Raw genomic sequence first — 24,258 nt, forward strand, 5'->3', positions numbered from 1 at the left:
TGAGTTCAGAGTGGATGCTGGGACAGGATGTGGGGCCTTGAGCTGGGACTCGGGTTTCTCAGGGCAGCCTGGATATTCTTCTTCCATTACTTGGTTCCTCTGCTGTCTCCTCTCAGGAAGGAGAGGTTAAGGGACTCTGTGGCTATTTATGAGAGATGCTCATTTACACCACTTGCCTCTGGACTGTTTGCTGGTGTCATGTCCATTCCATGCTGGTGTTGGGGAGAGGTGCACAAGAGAACCCTGGGCACGACCTTCCAAGGTTGTATGAATTTGATCCTTCTTGACTGTGGGTTTTGAGATAAGCCATACCGAAAAAAACCTCTGCTCCAAAGGGGAGAGCACTGCCAAGTGTAGGCTCATGGCAGCCTCAATGTGCCGGCTCGCTTTTCCTGCATTCTGATGAGTGCTTCTACACACCCTGTGTTTTGGGGTGAGGGTAAAAAGTATGAGGATCTTGTGCTAGACCGGTATTGATATTTTGCAAAGTTGGTACAGTGTAAGGGAGTGTGGAGACTGAGCTTCTCTGATTTCCTGTTCTTAAAGAAGAACGTTTCTGACTTCAGCAGGCTTGTTGTCACCTGACCAAAACATGACATTCCCTAGTTTTCAGGAATGATAGATAAGATAGACTGCCTATTGGTTCCGCTTTTTTACCTTGTCCCACATCACACCTGGGCTATGCCTTCATCATGAGCAGATTGTACTCGTCCTTGACTTTATTAGCGTGTAAGCAGAAGTGATAGTGTGTCCGTTCTGAATCCAGACTTTAGAAGACCTGGCCTATTTCCATGTCTTCATCTGAACCTCTTTCTGCCATGAGAAGAACAGGTCCTGCTAGCTCAGTGGTTCAAGGAAGATGAAAGGCATGTGGGACAGAGTTGCTCAGGTGACACACAGACCTGCTGTGAGAAGAGGGATCAACCCAGCCCCCGTAGCTTGAAGCAGATATGCCTGAGTGAGGCTGCATGAGCTGAATCCTCACCAGCTTGCAGATGTGTGAGACGCCATGCTTAGTGCTGGGTGCTACTGAAATTCTGTGGTTATTTACACCACAGTAGCTGGAAGAAACACAGGGAGTGACCATGTGACTAGATTCCACCCCAGTTTAAGTGGAGGTGACACATGGGGCTCCTAGGTCCCTTCTCTTCATTCTCTTTTTTGTTTGCTTTCTGGAGTGTGGAGTAAATGGCTGGAGTACCAGTAGCCACGTTGAACCGTGAGCACAAAAGCGATGATCTAGGAATGATGAACCAGAAGTCTGAGAAGAGCCCGGCTCCCCGTGGACTTCATAAAGCCACTAAATTAAACCTCACTCAACTCCAGAGTGTGCATTTTTTAACCTGACAGAGTCTTAACTCTTGTATAAGTTATCATCTGGGAGTTTTTCCTGTTACAGGAAGGCAGACAGAATCCTTCCTGATACAGGTAGTAAAATGCACTAGGAAGACTGGAAGGAGACCCAGGGAACCTCTGGGAGATGTGGCAGAGGTTGACGGTACTTGGCTGCTGAGGAGAACTTTCGAGGCCTGTGACTCTGGAAAGCAGTCTAAAAGCATGGGAAATGAGCATTTTTGTTTCATGTAGATGAGGAGGCCCAGTCTCAAGAACTCACATGGAGGGTTGTTGCCTAAAGTAACTAGAGCAGGCTACCCCTGTTCAAAAACACCTGTCCCATTATGCCATCCCATGGCCTGAATTTCCTCCAGGAGACGGTCATGGCTTTGGGTCACCAGACCTGCTCAAGGATGCGCCATCCTCCCTAACTCAGCGTAAGTGCAAAAGGACGCCTTCCTCCTCCTTTTTCTGCGGAGCGATGGCAGCAGCGTTGAGCACAGGGCTCTTCTACTGGGAATAAGGGATCACTTTCAGGCCTGGCAAACAAGGCTGGGTGCACTTTGTGGGCAGCCCAGGGCCACAGGACCATCGAAGGATCCTTCATGGAGGGAAGTTTGAGACAGTATCAAGGGGGCCTTTCCCCACCCTTTTGGTTTCCAAGTGAGGGATTTTCCTTTGATACTCCTGGACCTTTCCTGTACTCCCTGCTTGCTCCACTTTTCATAGATGAGGCAGACAGCCATCGGTCCTCATTTTTCACTGAGTCCTCTTCCACTTTCTCCACCCCGATCGGTGGGAACAGATGGCTGCACCGGGATCCAGGCTGGAGGCAGGGAAGATGGCCAGCCCATTTTGGCTTTCATGGGAGGCTATGCTCTCCCAACACTGTCATGTTGATAAAGATGATGCTTGGCCTCTTGCTAACTCATTTACTTCTCAGTTGGTCAGGACTCATGAAGGAAATAGGGCTGCTATGTACTGGTTTCCCACAAGACCTCAACAAGGAGACCAAATCCATAGGCTTTATCCTAGGAAAAGTGGTGTAGCTTAGCAGTTGTTGTTCACTTTCTCAGCTGTGTCTGATTCTTTTGTGACCTCATGGACTGTAGCCCTCTAGACTTCTTTGTCCCTGGGATTTCCCAGGTAAGAACTGGAGTGGGTTGCCATTTCCTTCTCCAGGGGATCTTCTCAACCCAGGGATCAAACCCATTTCTCCTCCTTGGCAGGCAGATTCTTTACCACTGAGCCAGCAGGGAAACCCAGCTTAACAGTTAAATATACAGATTCTGCAGTCCAGCTGCCTGGGTTTGAAACTTGACTCAGGCACTCATTTGATAAATTGTTCAGTTACCATATCTGTAAACTAAGTGTAATAATCCCACATACATCACTGGGTTGCTTTGAGGAATTCATCCATAGAAAGCACTTAGTGCAGGAACCCATACTTCATTATGCTTGAAAAATGAGCCATTATCATTCTGGTTAGGGTCGAGGTGAGGCCTGCTTCTAGCACCTGCTTGAGAATGGGTTTCTGCTTTCCCCTGGTCTATAGGAATGGCCAACATGTGCTTATGTAACACTTAACCTGGATATGTGAACACCTTGGTTCTTATCATCAGAAACTCAAAACTCATCTAAGATCATTGATGTTATGGATTAGCAGGGTTTCATCCAAAAAATTATGGAACAGTTTTGTCTATGATGTCTACGTATAGATTTTTCTGTCTTCCTTCAGATTGACACCTCACTTTGTCCTATAAAGTGTTTGAAGCTGCAAGACAGAAGGACAATAGTTAACTTCACAAGACATGGGTCTCTCTTATCTGGATGTTATTGAAACTGATTGTAGTGACTGGAGTAGAGAATGCATATTTTGTGTGTGTGTGTAGAATTCTTATATTCATATAGAAACAGAGGCCCATGCATGGATGTATTCATTCATCCCCTCTTTGCAATTGCATGTGCATTTCAGGAAATGAAAATACCCACCCAGGTCCAGGCGTGCCTAGTTCAAGAGGATCTGGTGCTTGCTGGGTTGGTGAAGGACACTTGGGAGTTTTCGTACTTCTCTGGACTCTGCCAGTTGATTGGCAGTTGGGTTAGTTTCCTAGGACTGTTAACAAAGTGCTGTAAACCGGAACGCTTAAAAACAACAGATATTTAGTCTCTCATAGTTCTGGAGGTTAGAATCTGAAGCCAGGTGTTGGCAGGGCCAGGCTCTCTCTGGAGCCTCCAGGGGAGGATCCGCCTCTGCTGCTTCTGGCTTGTGGCCCCAGGCGTTCTGCGACTTAGAGCACTTCAGTGTCTGCCTGCCACATGCTTTCATTTGTTAAACGTCTCTGTCTTCATGTGGCGTTTTCCTCCTCTTACAAGGACACCAGTCGCAATGAACGAGGACCCACCAATGACCTCATCTTCACCTGATGACATCAGCAAAGACTCAGTTTCCAAAAAAGGTCACATTCATAAGCACTGGGAGTTAGGATTTAGCATGTGTTTTTTCATGGGGGTGGGGCGGTGGGGCACGGGGGTGGGGGACACAAACCAATCCATAACTATTCTCCATTCTCTTCACTTTTACAAGGAAATGTGTTATGCATCCCTAAATGTGAAGGTAGTTGAAAGGCTGTTTGGACACAGGAGAGTGCCCTCGGGTGAGGGACTGGAGGGCACTAAATGAGATGGAGAGTTTCTCAGCCTTGGATGCTAAGAAGGAGTCTTCTTCTTTCTTCCTCAGTGAAATTCACTGCCCTGCATAGAGTCAGCCGTGGAGCAGCTCTAGGGGCCAGAGGGACAAGGCAGTCTGTTGCCTTGGTGATGGCCAATGAGAAGTGTCCGTCCTCCATGCTGCTTCTGGAACAACATCCATTGATTCATCCAACAAACGTTTATTGAGCTCCTAAAATATGCCAAGTCTGTCCTAGGTGGAGAGACACAGTGGTGAACAAGAAAGACAAAAATCCTACTCTTGTGGCATTCTCTGTGGGGGGAGACAGAACAAATGTCAACAAATCAATCGATATTTCAGACAGTACTAAGCACTATAAAAAACTTGAGCAGGGCTAGGAGACAGAGAGCCATGGGCATGACGTGAGAAGCTTCTGTAGGCGGGGTCTCCCCAAGGAGTTGACATTTGAACAGAGGCTGAAGTCATGTGAAAAGTGAACCACACTAAGATTTATGGAAGCAGTGTTCCAGGCAGAGGGGGCAGCAAGTGCAGAGGGCATGAGGAAGGAGGGTGTGAACTTGGAATGTTTAAGGAACAGCAAGATTCTGGGGTGAGCAAGGAGGTGAGGGGGAGAGAGCTGGGAAGCTGGGCAGAGGCCTTGTGAGATGTTTGGACTTCTTCAAAATATGATAGAAAAGAGCAAGGGAACTTTTGAGTAAGGGAATGTGGTCTGATTCATGTCTTAAAAAGCCAACCGTGCCTGCTAAGGGATGGCTGAATTATAAGGGGCCAGAGTGGAGGTAGAGAGAACGATCGGACGTCGAGGGCAAGAGCCAAGGAACGGGGAAGTCATGGATTGGAAGGAGGCAGGAGGAGTGAGGGGTGGTGAGATGCAGTTGATCTGGGATTTTTCTTTATGTCTAAGGGCAAGCAGGGGTTTCCCAGGTGGCCCTAGAGGTAAAGAACCCGCCTGCAAATGCAGGAGGTGTAAGAGAAGAGGGTTAAATCTTTGGATCGGGAAGATCCCCTGGAGGAAAGCATGACAGCCCACTCCAGTATTCTTGCCTGGAGAATCCCATGGACAGAGGAGCCTGGCGGGCTACAGTCCATGGGGTTGCAAAGAGACACAGATGAAGCGACTTAGCATGAATGCAAGAGAAGGGAAGTCAGGATGACCCTGGGTTATTTGGTTGGAACGCCTGATGAAGGTTGGTGCCATCTCCTTAGAAGACAGCAGGCAGGGAGTTTGAGAGGTGTGTGTGTGTGTGTGTGTGTGTATTAGTTGCTCGGTCATGCCTAATTCTTTGTGACCCCATGGACTGTAGCCTGCCAGGCTCCTCCATCCATGAAATTCTCCAGGCAAGAATACTGGAGTGGGTTGCCATTGCCTTCTCCAGGGGATCTTCCCAACTCAGGGATCGAACCCCAGTCTCCTGCATTGCAGGGGAATTCTTTACCATCTGAGCCACCAGGGAACACAGTTTGGGAGTGAGGGGGAATTAAAAGCCCTCACTTGGAACACGTTGCAATTTTTTAATGATCATTAAAGAAGTTTTAAAAAATAGCTTTTAAAAATATTTATTTGTTTGGCTTTGTTGGGTCTTAGTTGTGGTGCTCGGGTTTAGCTGCCTTGCAGCATGTGGGATTAGTTCCCCGACCAGGGATGGAACCTGTGTCCCCTGCATTGGAAGGCAGATTCTCAATCACTGAGCCACTAGGGAAGTCTGTAAAAACAGCTTTATTGAGATACAATTCACATACTATCCACTTCACCCAAAGTGTACAAGTCAATGGCTTTTAATATATTGTGACTATTTGTGAGAGTTTTTCAGCATCATCACAATCAATTTTAGGGCATTTTCACTACCCCGCAAATAAGTCCTGCATTCCTTAGCTGGCACCTGCTAATCTTTCCTTCCCCTTTCCTCTTCCTTAAGCAACTGCTAATCTACTTTTGTCTCTATAGATTTGGACATTTTACATAAAAGGAATAATATGACATGTGGTTCTTTGGGACTGACTCTTTTCACTTAGCATAGTATTTTCAAGATCTGTCCCTGTTGCAGCATGTATTAGTACTTCATTTCTCTTTATTGCTGAATAATATTCCATTATATAAATGTACTGCCTTTTACTTGTCCATTCATCAGCTGATGGGCATTTGGGCTGTTTCTACTTTTTGGCTATTATGAGTGATGCTGCTATGAACATTTGTGTACAGCTTAGTGTGTGGCCATATGTTTGCAGTTCTTGTGTCTGTACCCAGGGGTAGAATCGCTGAATCATATGGTAACTTTATGTTTAACTGTTTGAAGAACCATTTCATATTCTCACCAACCAGTATATGAAGGTTCTAATTTCTCCGCTTCCTTGTCAACATTTACTATCTGGCTTTTTGGTTTTAGCCATCCTTGTGGGTGTGAAGTGATATCTCATTGTGGTTTTGATCTGCATTTCCCAGATGGCTAATGATGCTGAGCATCTTTTCATGAGTTTACTGGCTGCTTGTTTTTCTTCTTTGGAGAAATGTCTATTCAGATCTTTTGCACATGTTAAAATTGGGTCATTTGTCTTTACTGTTGAGTATAATAATTTTTAGTAAGTGCGAGTAGTTTAAATCAGGTATCTTATGCAAATGTGCTCAGTCACGTCCGACTGTTTGCCACTCCATGGACTGTAACCTGCCAGGCTCCCTTGTCCATGGGATTTCCCAGGCAAGAATACTGGAGTGGGTTGCCATTTCCTACTACAGGGGATCTTCCTGACCCAGGGACTGAACCCATGTCTCGTATCTCCTGCATTGCCTGGTGGGTTCCTTACCGCTGTGCCACCTGGGAAGCCCAAATAAGATACAGGACTTGCAGATTTGTTTCCTGTTCTGTAGGCTCTCTTTTTACTTCCTGTGATGTCCTTTGAAACACAAATGTTTTCAGTTTTGATGATGTGGCCATATTCATTTGAGACACATGATGAGTAGTTGAGTATGTATGCCTGGAGTCTGAAGGAGAGGTGCGGACTGGAAATGCACCAGGTGAGAATCATCCATGTATCAGCTCAGTTCAGTCGCTCAGTCGTGTCCGACTCTTTGCGACCCCATGAATCGCAGCACGCCAGGCCTCCCTGTCCATCACCAACTCCCGGAGTATAGATGGTAGTTAAAGCTATGAGGCTGGATGAGAACACATAGTAGTAACTGTGGCTTGAAGACAAGAAGTCTGGGGTCCATGAGGCTCCCCAGTATTCAGAGGTCAGGAAGAGGCAGAGGGATAATCAGAGGAAGCCTCTTATTCTTAGACAGATCATAGAGGGAGGCCATTCAGAAGGGGAGGGCTGGCTTGGGGTGTGGTATTAGGTAAACTAAGCTTCATCACTGCTTCCATTGAGCATGGGTCCCATCACAATATCCCAACACACAGCCACGTGGTCCCTTCATTGCCACCATAGAAATTTGCTAGGCGTGCTCTATAAAGGTTACCTTAGGCTACACACTCCAAATCCCCACTCCAGAAGTGCATTTATAGGAGATTGAGGTACTCAGTTATCTAGAAAGATTTATGACCTTGTTAAGATTAACACTAGTTCTGCTAATGGATGCGATGCTGCAAAGCTTTGACAGAACATATGCCTTGCTTTATTTTTTAATGGAATACACTGAAAGCTCCATCCCACAGGACCAACTAATTACACAGAGACTTTCAGAGAGAGAGAGAGAGAGCTCTAAAGGTCTGACTCAGACCACCTTTTCCCTTGGTTGGGGTCACTGTGACTTCTAGGATTTCTGGGATCAGTAAGACACCTTTGAAACAACAGCTCAAAGCCACAGAGACTCCACTCAGCTCCTACTGAGGTGTATTTAAAATCTGCAGAGAGAGAGGGCTTGGGTCTCACAACACAATGTGGTTTTGGGGAATCCTCATTCACAAGGCCCAGCTCAACTTGAGAAGTCCTATTTTCTGCAAGAGGTGTGATTTTAAAGTTAGCTTAAATGTAACATGTTCTGTGTGCATGCTAAATAGTGTCTGACTCTTTGTAACCCTATGGATTGTAACCTTCCAAGTCTCCTCTGTCCTTGGGAATTCTCCAGGCAAGAATACTGGAGTGGGTAGCCATTTACTTCTCCACGGGATCTTCCCAACCCATGGATAAAACCTGTGTCTCTTACATCTCCTGCATTGGCAGGCAGCTTCTTTACCACTAGCGTGTGATTTTAATTTTAGCTTTAAATGTAATATGCTCCAGGTGGAAGGAGAAAGTCTTGCCTCTGTAGTGAAATCAGACAGTCAATGCAGACAGATCCCCTCTGGGCTCGAGCTGAATCCCAGAAGAGATGGAGAATCTGTTCATGTTCAGCTTTGACATCAGTTTACCTCTTAATCTTTCAGCTCAACTTCGGGCATGGCGATACACTTCTTTGTTTGCTTCCCTTCTGCCTCAGGTGTTAGATGCTGGAATTTATCTGCTTGTTCATTTCCTTTTTTCTCTGCTAAGGGACCACAGTGTAAAGGGCCAAGTGGGACAGTGGCTTGCATACAGGACTATCCAGAAAAATAGGGCAGAGTGTGTAGATAAAAACCTTCTCTCTTAATAAACTGTGTTGCTACTTTGGTGACCTTCAGTGGGGGCTCCTGGGGTCACAGTGATGAAGGGGTTAGGAACAGAAGAAGTAAGAAGGGGATTAATGAAGAGGATTTTTCTTGAACGTTGTAAATGTTTCCTGGAAAATGAGGGAGAGCTTCGTTCAGAGACGTTTCCCTTCTTTGGCATCCCTATCATATCAGAGGGCCGGGCTGGACTCAGAGAGAGGGGACCAGTGTGAGCAATCCAAGGAGTTTTAAATCATGTGGGGCTCGTTTGGTGTAAATCAAAGGCTCTGTCATGTCTGATTTCACGACTCTGCAACCTAGTTATAAATAACGTTCCTGAAAGGAAGTGCCGTAAACCTGGGAGATATTTCTAGGGAAGGCTGGGTTCTGGAAGGGGGTCACATAGAAGCAGGAGGATTGGTCTTCTTGCCCACACTCCTAAAACAAAGTCCAGCCATTCTCTCCAGGAATGGTGTTGGAGGGGGTTCCAGAATAACTGCCGGAGAGGTCAAACCGTGACTGTGAAAGGAGAGTAGGAGGGTTTTTGACAAAACCATCGAGAAACTCACTCAAGGAAAAAAAACATGGTTAGGAATTTCCCCTAAGTGGCAGCATCTGCCCTGCAGAACCGGAAGGCTTGCAAATAAAACTCCCCAATTCCCCACCGTGCTTCGCTCGGGCTCAGGGACACTTCTTCTGCACCCCCCTCCCCCGGTCTTAGCGTCCTCTCCCTGAACCCCCAAAGCGGGTCTCCACTCAGAGGGACCCAGCGGAGAGAGGAGACTGGAGGTACAGGTGGTGAGACGGAACTCAGGCACCATCTCCCTCCACCCCCCTCCCCAACCAGTCACCTAAGCAAATCCGGAGTAACTGTCCTCCAGGGAGGAGCTGAGCGCGCTAGTTGAGTCCGTCTGGGTCGGGGTTCCCCCGGTGGCGGGGACGCGGGGCGGGGGGGAATCCACCCGCAAGGGCTCGGGGTTCTTCGTTTCGACCAAGATGACCTGTGGCAACTTCGGCAGCCCCCACCGCGGCGCCGAGGCAGAGACAGCAGCAGCGGGTCCGCCGGCTCGTCTGGGCTGCAGAGCGTGAAGCTCAGGGAGGGGGTGCCCTGCGCCTCCAGCTCCTCCCTTTCCGCCGCCGGGTCCCGGGACTCCAGCTCTGGTGCTCCGAGTGATAGCGGCTGCTGCGCCGATCGCCCGGGTCCTCGCCGCGGAGGAGGAGCCGTTGCCAGCGCCAGGCGCAAGCTGCCGGAGTGGCCAAGCCCCGCGTTCCCACCCCAGCGCCGAGGCGAGCGCCGCCGCAGCGGGGGCCGGGGTCCGGGCCGGGTGCCGCCGCCCGCGGTGGGGGCGGGCTGGGGGCGGGGCGGCCGGGGCCGCCTTCCCGGGCGCGATCCCCGAGCGCGGCGCCCGGCGCAGCAGAACCACCTCCCTCGCCGCCCGCCAGCAAGTTTGGCGGCTCCGAGCCCGGCGCGTCTCGGCATCCAGGCGCATTTGTTTCTTCCTGGCTTCCACGCGCCCGCTTTGGCCGGGACCCTTGGGAGCGATGCCGAGGGATGTGATTTTAGTTGTGTGCTTCTGTGTGTGCGCCGCCAGGACAGGTAAGCACAGCTGGGGCTGTCGGAGGGATGCGGGGAAACGGGCGAGCCCAGCCGCTGTGCCCAGCGCCCACCTCGGCGTGGGGAGGACCTGGAGCAGACTCCGCGCCAGTCCGGGGAAGGGCGTGGATGGGTTCCTCGAATCTCTCTGCCCTGCTCCAGGTGAAAGGCTGAGAAGTGGGACTTACAGGCCGGTGGAAGATGCCCCCGACGAGCAGCCCCCTGCCCGGAGGACGCGGCCTGGCGGGCACGGGGGTGAGGGGCGCGGCCATTCAGGCGCACCCTCCAGCTGCTAGCGACCGGCTTCCGGGTAGAAACCCACATAGTAGGGCGGGCCCGGGAAGCCCACCCCCGTGAACTTGACAGGTGCGGGGGAGACCGCGGTCCCTGCGCCCTGCTGGCCGGGTCAGGGGCGGCGGCAGGGAGGCGCACCCGCAGAGGGAGCGCTTCCGGCCGGCGGGCGGGCGCTGCTGGGGCGCGGGCGGGCGCGGCGCGGGGTGAGAGCTGCGGACGAGGCTGGGATTCCGAGACCCCTTTTCTCGTGCCCTCCTGCCTCTCCCCCGGGGAACTCCTGAAGTAGTTTTCCTCGCCACTCCCTTTCTCCCCCAGAAGGCAGGACAAATTCGAGGGAATTGGAGCTGTGGGGGCAATCCCAGGGAGATGCTCTTAAGCTCCAAACCAGTTTTCGCAGACTGTAGCTGCGTGTTGGTGTCGTGGAGGGGAGGTCAGGAAAACGGGCGTAATTTTCTGAAGTCCCCACTTCGTTCTGCCTCCAGGGAAGCAGTTGTGAGGACGTTAAGAGCACCTCCTCTGTCAGCCCTCAGCCTGCGTGTCCCCTGGGGGTTTGGAGACCCACTCTCAGCGCCTTCTCTGGGGAGCTAGTAGTAGATTGGGGAAGGTGGCGGTGGATTGGACCAGGGAATTGGCAAAAATAGGACTCTCCACTGCGGGTGGGAGCGTCGCGAGTTTTTATTCCTACGCTAGGCACCCTCCTAACGTGCGGCAGACTTCGCAGCCTAGAGTTGGTAGGCAGTCATCCCCACTGCTTTTTTCCTCTTTTATCCCTCTCATCTCTCCTCTCTAGAGGCATAGCCTCCTGCCCACGCTAGGGAGCAAGTCTATAGGTGGAGGGCTGGGAATGGGTGCCCGGCCTGGGCGGGCTCAAAAGTTCCCTCCGCTCGCTCCCCCGGCGTCCCTCTTGGGCTGTTAGCAGCCCGCCTGAGGACTCAAGAGCTGGGCGCCCAGCAGCTTCCTGCTGGACCTTTCCATCTTCCCCAGGACCGAGCAGGCGGCAGCTTTTCCTTTGCTTAACGAAAGCGCGGCGGGTGTGGACTTCTCCAGCGATAAAAGGAATCCCCATCCGTTTTCAGTCTCCGCCCGAGAGCTCCCCAGCCTGCCAAGATGCCATGAATGCCCAACCTAGAATAAGCGCTTCTTGAATTCCGGCCTATCTAGGTGGGTTAGTCTTTTAAAGCCAAGAACACACGAGAGAAAAAGCTTGCCCCCGGAAAGGTCAGAGCAGTGGGGACAGTGCAGAGTGTGGGCGACCAGCCCTGCTAGTGGAGAATCTGGTGCTGGTGAGCATCCTACAGGGGAACCAAAGAGAGAGAAACTAGGTGGGGTTGGGGTGGGGTGAGATATCCATCACTTAATTTTCTCAAGTGCGCATCGCTACGGAGTATGCCTGCGTCCTTTGTTCTCATTACTCCTTTGAAAAGTCGGCCAAAAGTACCTTCCCCAGAAGTAGATTGTGGGTCCATAGCGCGTTGCTTGTGGAGTTTCTTTAAGAACAAAATCTTTTCCCCTTCCCCACATTGAGCCCCTTTAAATCTTGTAAAAATTTGGTTGTAGGGAAGTTTCATTTCTGTATTCATTCATTCATTCAACTGAAGAGTTGAGCGCCTTGCTGGGTGCTAGGATTGCTTATGCAAAGAGGAACCGACTTGGTCTTTGACTTCCAGGAACTTACAGCTTAGCTGAGAATCTAGATAGATACTAAAAAGTGTTTTTATTGTGCAGCTTGATGGGGTAGAGGGAAGAGAGAGGGGATTATAGAAGTCTGTATTAAGGATATAGAGGAGAAATTGTAGAAATGAATTCTGGGGAGGGGTGGTAGATGGTCAGGGAAGGCTTTAATCAGAAGGCAACATTTGAAAGTTGCGTCTTGAAGGATTTTTAGGAGTTTTCCAGGTGGACAGAGTGGGGAAAGCATTCTAGACAAAGGGCACAGCTTGTCCAAAGGCAAGGAAGAATGGAAGGATCTGCCAATCGGTTGTGCAGTTGCTTAGGGAGCTTGGGTTTTCTGTGCACTTGGTACTCGTTCAAAGGTACTCGTTCAAAGAGTACCAAGAGGCTACACATTTCTACTACAAAAATTATCAGAAGAATCAGAGAGACATGGGGGAATTATATCTCAATTCTTTTACTTACAATTTCTTGCAACTTGGGGGATATGATCAGCAGTTTTCTCTTTGATTTTACCTGGGAACCATCATCCCTGCACCACACATCCGTCCTCTGAGGTAGCTAAGGCCGGCTCTTAATTAGTTTATCAGGATCCAAAAATTCAGTTGGAAAGTTTATTTGTCAAGTGGGACAATTGTTGTCTGGGCTGTTAACAGCCCAAGATGAAATAAACACGTGGTTCACTGAGTGAACTGCTCAGATATCACTGCTTTTAATGGAAATGAATAGATGCTATCGGGCACATTTTAATTAAAGCAGCACTGCAGTGCAGTAGCAGTTACATATGAAAAGATCTAATGATAGGTGTCACAGGAAGCTACTTACATTACCTCATTGTTCAGAGAACTTGTTTTAAAGAGTAAAGTGGACTTAAGATAGGTGTTGCTTCGGTTATTTCTGGGTGAAAAATTCTGAGATTTCCAGGTGCATCACTAATAATGGAAGTTTAGCAGGCTACGATGCTTTCCAGGTGTCTTGGTGGTAGAGACTCTGCCTCTGGAGGAGGTAATAGCAAGCTATTCCAGTATTCTTGCCTGGAGAATCTCATGGACAGAGGAGTCTGGTGGGCTACAGTCCATAGGGCCACAAAGAGCTGGACATAACTGAGTGACTGAGCAAGCACGCACACACACAGAAGGCCACGGTAACAGCAGTAATAACACATCTTGTCCCTGAGTTTTCTCCAGTGGCCTGAAAGTGCAAATAATACAGTGATTACTGCCCCATGTGGTCACCAGGGCAATGGGTAGAGGGAGCTCCTGGGGCTGAGTGAATGCTTTGTGCTGCCACCTGCTGGGAAGGAGAGCTTTTTAAAGTACCTCCCAGGCTGTTATTAACTGAGTTGAATAACAGAGCTATGAACAGAAGCTCCTGGCCTCCAGTAATCAAGTGAAATATTGGCTGACTTGGAACAGGCACAGAGGATGCTTCTGGGATATTAAGAAACTTTGTAAGAGTCCAGAGGCCCAAATCCGATCAAATGATTGTGAAATCCTGCTGGTAAATGAGATCTTGGAGCATCTCTCCAGTGAGGTTTGTCCTGCATGGAGCTGGAAAACAGCTGCCTTCATGGACGGTGAGCTGGATTAGGTTTGAAGTGAGCCAGATCCAGGAGGATTTGCTTGGGATCTTAGGTCTGGGACCCTGGAGGTGGATTGAGTGGGTTTTGGACCTGAATACTCCCTGGTTTGGGCTGAAGAGTGGCCAGCAGCAGCAGCAGGTGTCTTGGGAGATTAGGGTGGAGATTCTGAATCTCAGAGTCAGACCTCAAGTGCCTCTGCAAGATTGACATGCTGCCTTCCAGGTTTTAAAAAAATATTTTTTCCCCCCGAGGCTCTTTTTATCCTACTTAACTCCAATACCCAGCTTCAGCCATTTATAGAGCAGTTATGACCAAAGTAAAAAACTTATAATAGAATTTCCCTGGAAAGGGCAGGAGCTCCATGCTTGGACGAAAAGCAGAAACATTAAAATAAAAAAAAATCTTTATGGAGCCAACACTCTCATACTATATAAGGTTCAGGTGAAGCCATGCAAATGTTGCCTTATTAATAGATTTTCTGATTCCTTAGGCAATGGGCAAAGTAACTTTACTCATTCTGCTATTGGCATGAGGTATTTTCATCTCGAAGGGAACCACTTAGAGAAAAGAATATTGTATCTGGAAGGCTAATTGATTTTTCTTGTTCTGTTTTGTGGGATGTTTTTATAATAAGAGCAATACAGTCATCTTGAAACCTGGGAAGCCCCTTCATTTGTGGGCTCTAGGGGAAGAGGGCAGTATATTGGGTTGGCCAAAAAGTTTGTTCTGGTTTTTCCAAAAGATGATGCAGAAAAACCTGAACATACTTTTTGACCAACCCTAAGGAGAAAAGGAAAGATATAAGCATCTGAATGCAGAGTTCCAAAGAATAGCAAGAAGAGATAAGAAAGCCTTCTTCAGTGATCAATGCAAAGAAATAGAAAACAACAGAATGGGAAAGACTAGAGATCTCTTCAAGAAAATTAGAGATACCAAGGGAACATTTCATGCAAAGATGGGCTCGATAAAGGACAGAAATGGCATGGACCTAACAGAAGCAGAAGATATTAAGGGGTGGCAAGAATACACAGAACAACTGTACAAAAAAGATCTTCATGACCCAGATAATCACGATGGTGTGATCACTCATCTAGAGCCAGACATCCTAGAATGTGAAGTCAAGTGGGCCTTAGAAAGCATCACTATGAACAAAGCTAGTGGAGGTGATGGAATTCCAGTTGAGCTATTTCAAATCCTGAAAGATGATGCTATGAAAGTGCCACACTCAATATGCCAGCAAATTTGGAAAACTTAGCAGTGGCCACAGGACTGGAAAAGGTCAGTTTTCGTTCCAATCCCAAAGAAAGGCAATGCCAAAGAATGCTCAAACTACCAAACAATCACACTCATCTCACATGCTCGTAAAGTAATGCTCAAAATTCGCCAAGCCAGGCTTCAGCAATACGTGAACCATGAACTTCCTGATGTTCAAGCTGGTTTTAGAAAAGGCAGAGGAACCAGAGATCAAATTGCCAACATCCGCTGGATCATGGAAAAAGCAAGAGAGTTCCAGAAAAACATCTATTTCTGCTTTATTGACTATGCCAAAGCCTTTGACTGTGTGGATCACTATAAACTGTGGACAATTTTGAAAAAGATGGGAATACCAGACCACCTGACCTGCCTCTTGAGAAACCTTTATGCAGCTCAGGAAGTAGCAGTTAGAACTGGACATGGAACAACAGACTGGTTCCAAATAGGAAAAGGAGTATGTCAAGGCTGTATATTGTCACCCTGCTTCTATAACTTCTATGCAGAGTACATCACGAGAAACGCTGGACTGGAAGAAACACAAGCTGGAATCAAGATTTCTGGGAGAAATATCAATAACCTCAGATATGCAGATGACATCACCCTTATGGCAGAAAGTGAAGAGGAGCTAAAAAGCCTCTTGATGAAAGTGAAAGAGGAGAGTGAAAAAGTTGGCTTAAAACTCAACATTCAGAAAATGAAGATCATGGCATCCGGTCCCATCACTTTATGGGAAATAGATGGGGAAACAGTGGAAACAGTGTCAGACTTTATTTTTCTGGGCTCTAAAATCACTGCAGATGGTGATTTGCAGCCATGAAATTAAAAGACGCTTACTCCTTGGAAGAAAAGTTATGACCAACCTAGATAGTATATTCAAAAGCAGAGACATTACTTTGCCGACTAAGGTCCATCCAGTCAAGGCTATGGTTTTTCTAGTAGTCATGTATGGATGTGAGAGTTGGTCTGTAAAGAAGGCTGAGTGCCAAAGAATTGATGCTTTTGAACTGTGGTGTTGGAGAAGACTCCTGAGAGTCCCTTGGACTACAAGGAGATCCAACCAGTCCATTGTGAAGGAGATCAGCCCTGGGATTTCTTTGGAAGGAATGATGCTAAAGCTGAAACTCCAGTACTTTGGCCATCTCATGTGAAGTGTTGACTCATTGGAAAAGACTCTGATGCTGGAGGGATTGGAGGCAGGAGGAGAAGGGGACGACCGAGGATGAGATGGTTGGATGGTATCACTGGCTTGATGGACGTGAGTCTGAGTGAACTCAGGGAGTTGGGATGGACAGGGAGGCCTGGCGTGCTGCGATTCATCGGGTCGCAAAGAGTCGGACACGACTGAGGGACTGAACTGAACTGAACTGATAGATTCAATATATGGGTTTCACAAAGTGCAGCCAGAGTGAGAATCCCTTGTATTCCTCTGAGCATGTGGAAGGGTTTGGAAAATGGGAGCCATCTGTACCTTTTGTATAAGTCCAGCGAAGTTGTGGACCAGGGAAATGGAATGGTCTGGAGGGCTGGTCCTATGAAAGACAGACTCAGCAGGCCCCAGCTGGGTACCAATATGTGGTAGGAGTGTTCATACAGTTATCACTGACACCTCATGAGGCTGGAAGGCTGGTATTGAAAGTGAAGTGAAAGTCACTCAGTTGTGTTTGACTGTTTGTGACCCATGACCCATACAGTCCATGGAATTCTCCAGGCCAGAATACTGGAGTGGCTAACTGTTCCCTTCTCCAGGAGATCTTCCTAACCCAGGGATCAAACCCAGGTCTCCTACGTTGCAGGCAGATTCTTTACCAGCTGAGCCACCAGGAAAGCTCGGGAGGCTGGTATAATCATCCCCATTTTATGGCTGAGATTAATGAAGCTCTGAGAATTGAAGCAATTTTTTCCCCTCAAGACCACAGAGTTATTAGGGGGAGGAGACCAGGACTGAAAGTGGTCCTTGGTTGAGTGTTCCAGATTGAGGGTGCTGTGTTCTCACACGGAGCTGGGGATCCAAGGGCATCATTGGGGTGTTCTGCTAGTTCTACAGAACCCAGGTGCCTTTTAGGCTCGTCCAGTTGCAGGGCTCCAAGTCTGGCCTGCACTGGTCATTTATTTTCACAATAATATTGCCTAATAAGCCACCAGAAACTCAAAATAGCATTTATTTTGGTTCATGCATCTGTTGCTTGGTTTGATGATTGGCTCACCTCGGCCAGGTTTGGCTGGGCATCATCCCAAACCCAAGTAAGGTGTCTGTCCCATGTGTCTGAATCTCGCTGGACTAGTGGCCCCATTGGACCATGTTCTTCTTATTGTGATGCAGAGGTACAAGGGAACAGGCTCCATCACACAGGCTTATTCAAGTCTTTGCTTGTATCATGTTGCTAATATTGTTACTGAGTCCAAGCTCACTGCTCACTGCATGACAGGCCAATAAATCAGGAGATGAGGTGTTGAGGCAGGCAATAATGACTTTTCTTGGAAAGCTGGCAGACAAAGAAGATGGCCGACTAATGTCTCAAAATAACCATCTTATCAGGGTCTGGATGCCAGTTTCTTTTATAGAGCATGTCTTAAGTCATTGTGCAGGTTGGAAAAGAATTTCCAGACATGAGACAGAATGAGAGGAGAATAAAGTCTATTAGAGTGGGAGATGCCATGAGAATAGAGGGCCAGCTCAAGGGACAGCCGACTGCTTTTGTGTGCTAGTAGCCAATTTTTATAGCCTCAGAACAGAAAATTCCTACCGGAATGATGGCATTAGGTGATTGGTTAGGATGCTATAGGGTGGGTAATAGGGTGGTTATTTTACCTAATATGAGGTCAGGGAACTGGCTGGTTTAGATCCAGAGGCTCATGGCAATAGTTGGTATGGGGCATGATCAGTTCCAGAGATTTTTATCCTGTGACCTTGGTACAGGGTTCCACGGAACAGAGTAGAGGAGGTGAGGAAGTAAAGTAAAAAGGTCAGTAATCTTGCAAATATCTCCTGGAATGACCAGTCTTGGGAAGGGGATGTGTCAATTTCCTTTTTCTTGCAGCCATTCACACTTGCAAACAGTGGGTAGAGAGGGTCATGATGTTTCCCTGAACAAAAGCACTCTGGTTTAGCATTCAGTTAGAGGGACAGGTTCCCTGAGGCAAGCCATTATGTATAGACAGTATTCTTTTATTGAAAAAAAGCAACAGGAAGCAAAGGTTAAAGTAAAAGAAACAGATCCAACATATAGTCAGATTTTATTCTTTCTTGTAACTACATCCTAATGAGTCAAATGAGTTACTTGACCAGGCTCAAAGTCAAGGGATGGGGAAGTTTATTCCCACTCTATGCTAAGGATCTGCATGCTGCTGCTGCTGCTGCTAAGTCGCTTCAGTCGTGTCTAACTCTGTGCGACCCCGTAGATGACAGCCCACCAGGCTCTGCCGTTCCTGGGATTCTCCAGGCAAGAACACTGGAGTGGGCTGCCATTTCCTTCTCCAGTGCATGAAAGTGAAAAGTGAAAGTGAAGTCGCTCAGTCATGTCCAGCTCTTTGCGACCCCATGGACTGCAGCCTACCAGGCTCCTCCGCCCATGGGATTCTCCAGGCAAGAGTACTGGAGTGGGGTGCCATCGCCTTCTCTGAAGGATCTGCATAGCCATATAGCAAAAAGTGTGGATATGGGAGGGGTAAAGATTTGAAGCCAATAATTCAGTCAACCATATCCCTTTAAAAACATTTCCTTGGCTTGATTTGGGATTCCCTGATAGCTCAGTTGGTAAAGAATCCACCTGCAATGCAGGAGACCCTGGTTTGATTCCTGGACCGGGAAGATCCCACTGGAGAAGGGAAGGGAAAGGCTACCTGCTCCAGCATTCTTGGGCTTCCCTGGTAACTCAGCTGGTAGAGAATCCGCCTGCAATGCGGAAGACCTGGGTTTGATCTCTGGGTTGGGAAGATCCCCTGGAGAAGGGAAAGGCTACCCACTCCAGGATTCTGGCTTGGAGAATTCCCTGGACTGTATCGTCCATGGGGTTGCAAAGAGTTGGACACGACTGAGCAAGTTTCACTTTCTTTGGCTTGAATTCCATCCAGTCCTCTCATGGTATTCCCCAGATATGCATATTGTCTGAGATCACTGTACCCAAAGCAGTGATCATGCATCCACTTTTTGGTTAATTCTGTGGGTCCTAAATTCAGGGTGTGACATATACAAGGCCTTGTGCAAGGCACTGAGACTACAGGAATGCTTCCTTCGTCTTGGGTCCAGCTAAGGGCACATTCCCCAAACTGCCTTCCAACTTCCTGTCCAGAGCTCGACCAGCATGGAGGTCCTCTGAGATCACTCTTAATCTCTGCCATATAGGTATAGAGCGCTATAGGTTAAACTGAAATATTAATTGCTTTTCTTCCTTTCCAAGATGATCATTGAATTGCTGGTATCTGTTTGCCGGGAGAAAAGCATCACCAGTCTCAGTGAGAGGCATCCAGTGCTGTGACATTGGCTGGTAGATGCCCATTGGCTTGGTGCTTCTTTGCACAGAGTAGGTAGTTGGTCGGTCATCGTCTTTGTGAATTGAGTCTGTGTCAGACAGGTAGGATGGACTGATGTAAATCAGAGCACACCCCACTCTTCCCTCCTTGACACATACCTGAAAGCCCTCTAATGATTGTTGTTGTTTAGTTGCCAAGTCATGTCTGACTCTTTGTGATCCCATGGACTGTAGCCCACCAGGCTCATCTGTCCATGGGATTTCCCAGGCAAGAATACTAGAGTGAGTTGCTATTTCCATCTCCAGGGGATCTTCCTGACCCAGGGATCAATCCTGAACCTCCTGCATTGGATTCTTTACCACTGAACCACCAGGGAAGCCTCATCTCTAATGATGCCCCGTTGCAATTAGAATACTCTCTCTCTCCTTGTTGCAGTTCACAAGGCAGTTCCTACTCAGGGGCCCTGCTTTCTACCGCTGTCCCCCTGGCCCACTCTGCTCTGACCACAGCAGCCTTTTGTGTATATCCTGAACATGCCAAGTTTGTTTCTGGTTTGCATTTGCTGTTCTCTCAATAAATAGAAAGCTTTCCCCCACCCCAGATCTTCCCTCCTGGAATGATCGCCAGCCCCTATAGTCATTAAGGTTTCTGCTCCGAGGAACCTTCCTCTACCATCCTTTTTAAAGCCTCCATGCAAGCTGCTTTCTATTTCATAACTCTTATTTTCTCATAGCTTTTATTTTCTTTGCAGCATTTCTTGCCATCTCGGGCTTCCCTGGTGACTCAGACGGTAAAGAATCCGACTGCAATGTGGGAGACCCGGGTTCAGTTCCTCGGTTGGGAAGATCCCTTGGAGGAGGGCATGGCAACCCACTCCAGTATTCTTGCCTGGAGAATCCCCTTGGACAGAGGAGCCTGGCGGGGTATGGTCCATGTGGTCACAAAGAGTCAGACACAACCAAGCACACACACAAGCACATTGCCATCTCAAATTATCTTATTTATCTATTTGCTTACTTGCCCTCTCTTCACCTGCTGCCTTAGCAATGTGTGAGGCCAGCTCCAGTGCCTTGCAGTGCAGTTTGTTTGTTACAAGGAAAGCACTCAGTCACATTTGTTGAAAAACACACGGGTGAATGAACGGCTGAATAAATGACTTGTCTTTGGGTAAACTGGTCTCGCATTTGGCTGTATTTGGAAGGGGGGAAGACTTACACCTTCAGTTTAGAGGACAAGGGGAAGCCTGACAAAAACTGAGAAGGTGGCTCTATGCACTGTGCTTCTCATTTAACCCTTTGTCCACATTGGAGATGACAGGCTTTGGCTCCCAAGACCCTTCCCTGAGCCACCTTCCGTCGATGGAAGCCTAGATTGCTGCAGCAGTCTTTGTCTCCAAATGGGAAAAGAGTGAGGAGCGTGTAGATTTCCTTCTGCAGGTCTATGGGGAAAGGGGTGAGGGTGGGAGGACAGATGAGGTAGTCACAGGGTGTGATGTCCTGAATGAAATGCATGCGGTCTCTCTGGGACAAGCTCTCCAAATCTTGCTTTAGTGACTACATTACCACCAGACAATCGTTGACAGCTGTTGCTGATTAAAACGTCTCCAACTGTGCAATCAGAATTGTACTATTGAGATGCTAAGTGTAGACAGACACAGCCTTTAGGAATGGCTTAAACAGAATCCCTTGGAGTGATTGCTAGCCTTATTAATATATATAAGCGGAAGCCACTTCGCAGTCATGAGCGAATCATTCTACAGAGCACTGTGTAGATGGGAGACAGATTCGAGGATTTGCCTTTATCAGACCAGATGATGGAGGCTCAGGGCCCTGTTTCTCTGTGGCCTGTAATTCTCCAACAAGAGTTGTCAGGGAGTCTAACTTGTCAGTGACCCCCTTGAAATGTACACCCGTCGTTCTGGGGATTCCCTTTCCTGGCCGGGCCCCCTGCCACTCCTGACCAGCGGGGACAGCATCCCTCCCATTTCCTTCCTCTTTATCACACACGTGGGTGCCTGATTAACAGTGCTCTGCAGAGGTCTTTCCTGGTGACGATGGTGTCAGATGTCATTACTGCATCAGTCTGAACAGGAAGATCAGGGCCACAGTCCTGTACCCATCGTCCCTAAATTGAAAAAAGCTCAGAAACCCGAAATATAGCTCGCTTGGCAGCAAAACCTACCCTGAGCTGAACTCCTTTGGTGGCAAAACTTGACTTAAACTGATATGAGGCTGTGTATAGTCTTTACTTGTACCAATTAGAAGGAAACACCATACTTTTTGCTTTAGAAATACTGTGTTTGGTTATGGGGTACTGATGTAGACTTTGTTGAAGGTGTTACATAAAATGAGTATATGGGCCAAATTAGCTTTCCAACAGATGATCCATTCTGAGTTCTGAAATATATTTGGCCCTGAGGGTTTTGCATAAGGGATTATCAATCTGTAGCGGGGATGGGAAAGGGACGAAGAAACCACAGTATCAGTGGGATGATGGAGCAAAGAGTTGCCTTCCTTTTCTATCTAGGAAAAGAGCGTCTCCATGCACTCATCACTGGCTTCTTGGTAGTCCCTGCCACTTCTGTTCTATGTAGTTTCGAGCAAGTCTGCATTTTCAGACAAGATGGCTCTCTGTTCCTTTTCAGTGGTGGGCTTTGGGATGGATCCGGACCTTCAGTTGGATATCATCACTGAGCTCGACCTTGTGAACACCACCCTTGGGGTCACGCAGGTGTCCGGACTGCACAACACCAGCAAAGCATTTTTATTTCAAGGTAAAGGCATCTCTCTCCTTTGCATGGGGTCAGGACTTGGGGAGGAATTTGGGGTCTGCCTGGGGCGTGTTCCTCTGGAGTGTATTTGTTGGGTGATCATCTCTGTTACTTCTCCTATGTTATCGCCATGAGGAATGTTCAGAGATGCTGAGGGTGCTTAGACATTTGAGGGGTGTTCTGAGGGTATAAGGGGGGCAGTAGTGGTCATGGTGATGGAATATTTGGCTTGGCAGTGATACATATCCCAGGGGATTTTAATGGGGGATCTGAAGTGGAATGAATTTGTAAAGTCCTTGAAAGCCACTGACCAGTCATATTTTTTCCACAGGATATTTTTTCTACTGTTATCCATATGCTTACCTATGTCTATTAATGCATCTATTCCTATTCTTCTATCTGCATCTCTCATTAATCAGTGGACCATGCACACAGAGGACATTTTATGGCTGCAGTGTCTTAGGGGAACAGCTTACTTGGTTCTGCCTGCTATAAATCTGACTACAATTCGTTAAATTGTTCAACAAGCATTCATCAGGGCAGTATAGTGCACTTCTTAAAAGCCCGAGCCCTGGAGCCTGACTGCCTAGAATCAGATTCCAACCCTATCATTTACTGACTTTACGGCGTTGGACAATTCCTTAGCCTGACTCTGCCTATATCCTCATCTGAAATAATAGTACCTGCATCATGGGACTATTACAGTGATTGAGGAATGAATCCGTTAGAGTGGTTCAAACAGTGCCTGATAACACAGTAAATTCCCAGGAAGTACTAGCTGTTCTTATGGAACCCTTACTGTGTACCAGGCACCATGCTAATAGTGGGATTATTAACAGGATGGGGAACATGTGTATATCTGTGGTGGATTCATGTTGATGTATGGCAAAACCAATACAATATTGTAAAGTAATTAACCTCCAATTAAAATAAATGAATTTATATTAAAAAAATAAAAATAAAAAAATAAAAAATAAAAAAGAATAAGAATAAGTAATTCTTATTACTTATAAGAATAAGTAAATAGAGTGAGGGAAACAGTCATTAAACAAGTAATTACAGACTTCCAAATGGCTATACTTATCTTGAGGGAGATGTATAGGTTGCCAAATAAGAGTATACAGGGAGATCTGATTTAATGGGTGTGGGGAGATGGTCAGGGAAAGGCTACCCTGAAAAAGTGATGTGTCAGCAGAAGAGGAGGGAGCTCAGAACATTCTGGGCAGTAATGGTATGTATGAAGGTCTTAAGGCAGAAACCAACAGGAAGACATTTAGCATGGCTAAGGTGGTGAGCGGCTGGAGAGGTTGGCACACGGTCACACGGGCCCTGTAGGCAGAACTGACATTCAGCTGATGTCCATCCATGGGCTTGGTGTGCTGATGCTTATGGCCAGTGTCCATTCTGATAGGTGGGGGGCCATGTACTTGTTAACTATTTCAAGTATTACCCAGGCCCTTGTTAGTTTTCTGCTTTACTCTCAGATCAGTGGGGGCCTTTGATGAGTTGAAGCAAAAATGCCTGGCGGGCTTCTTTGAACCAAGCCTTTTGTGAAGATAACAAAAGGATTATTTTAGAGTGACTGAACCGACATTATGGGATGATATATATATCCTGTGCAGAGAACTTCAGCCTTGTTAACAATATACTGCGCATCTACAGATCCTATATAGTAATATATAACAAGGCTACAGATATGTTAATTTCCACTCACTCTTAGGAATCAGTGAAGCAAATAGATTGGGCATGCTTAAGAGCAGACAGACTGGGTTAGTTTTCTCTTTGCATTGTGCAAGATCTGTTCACTTACTATTGAGAGACCATCCCACTCTTGATTTGAGAGGCGATGCTGACGCTTTGTCAACAGAGTTGTTATGGAAGCCTGGCTCATCTCTACATTTCATGAAAGCAATAGTCTTTCTATCTAAATACCCCTACGTCCCTACGGCCAAGTATTGTGCATGGTAGATAGTAGGTGACGAAGAAACATTTTGAACTGCATTAAAATTTCCTCTGTCCAATGTGCTCTTTGAA

The 24,258-nt window shown here is 47.5% G+C and overlaps 1 protein-coding gene across 1 annotated transcript in view; it reads left to right on the plus strand.

Annotated features, from left to right (window-relative positions):
- Positions 1–22,076: 22,076 nt before the first annotated feature.
- Positions 22,077–24,258, plus strand: part of NELL1 (neural EGFL like 1) — a 999,502-nt gene continuing 997,320 nt past the window's right edge. The window contains exon 1 of the mRNA XM_068977360.1: positions 22,077–22,227. Coding sequence (XP_068833461.1) covers positions 22,077–22,227 — 151 coding nt within the window. The remainder of the gene's footprint in view (positions 22,228–24,258) is intronic.

This window comes from Capricornis sumatraensis, chromosome 8 (assembly GCF_032405125.1).
Source record: "Capricornis sumatraensis isolate serow.1 chromosome 8, serow.2, whole genome shotgun sequence".
In the NCBI taxonomy this organism is placed as follows: domain Eukaryota; kingdom Metazoa; phylum Chordata; class Mammalia; order Artiodactyla; family Bovidae; genus Capricornis; species Capricornis sumatraensis.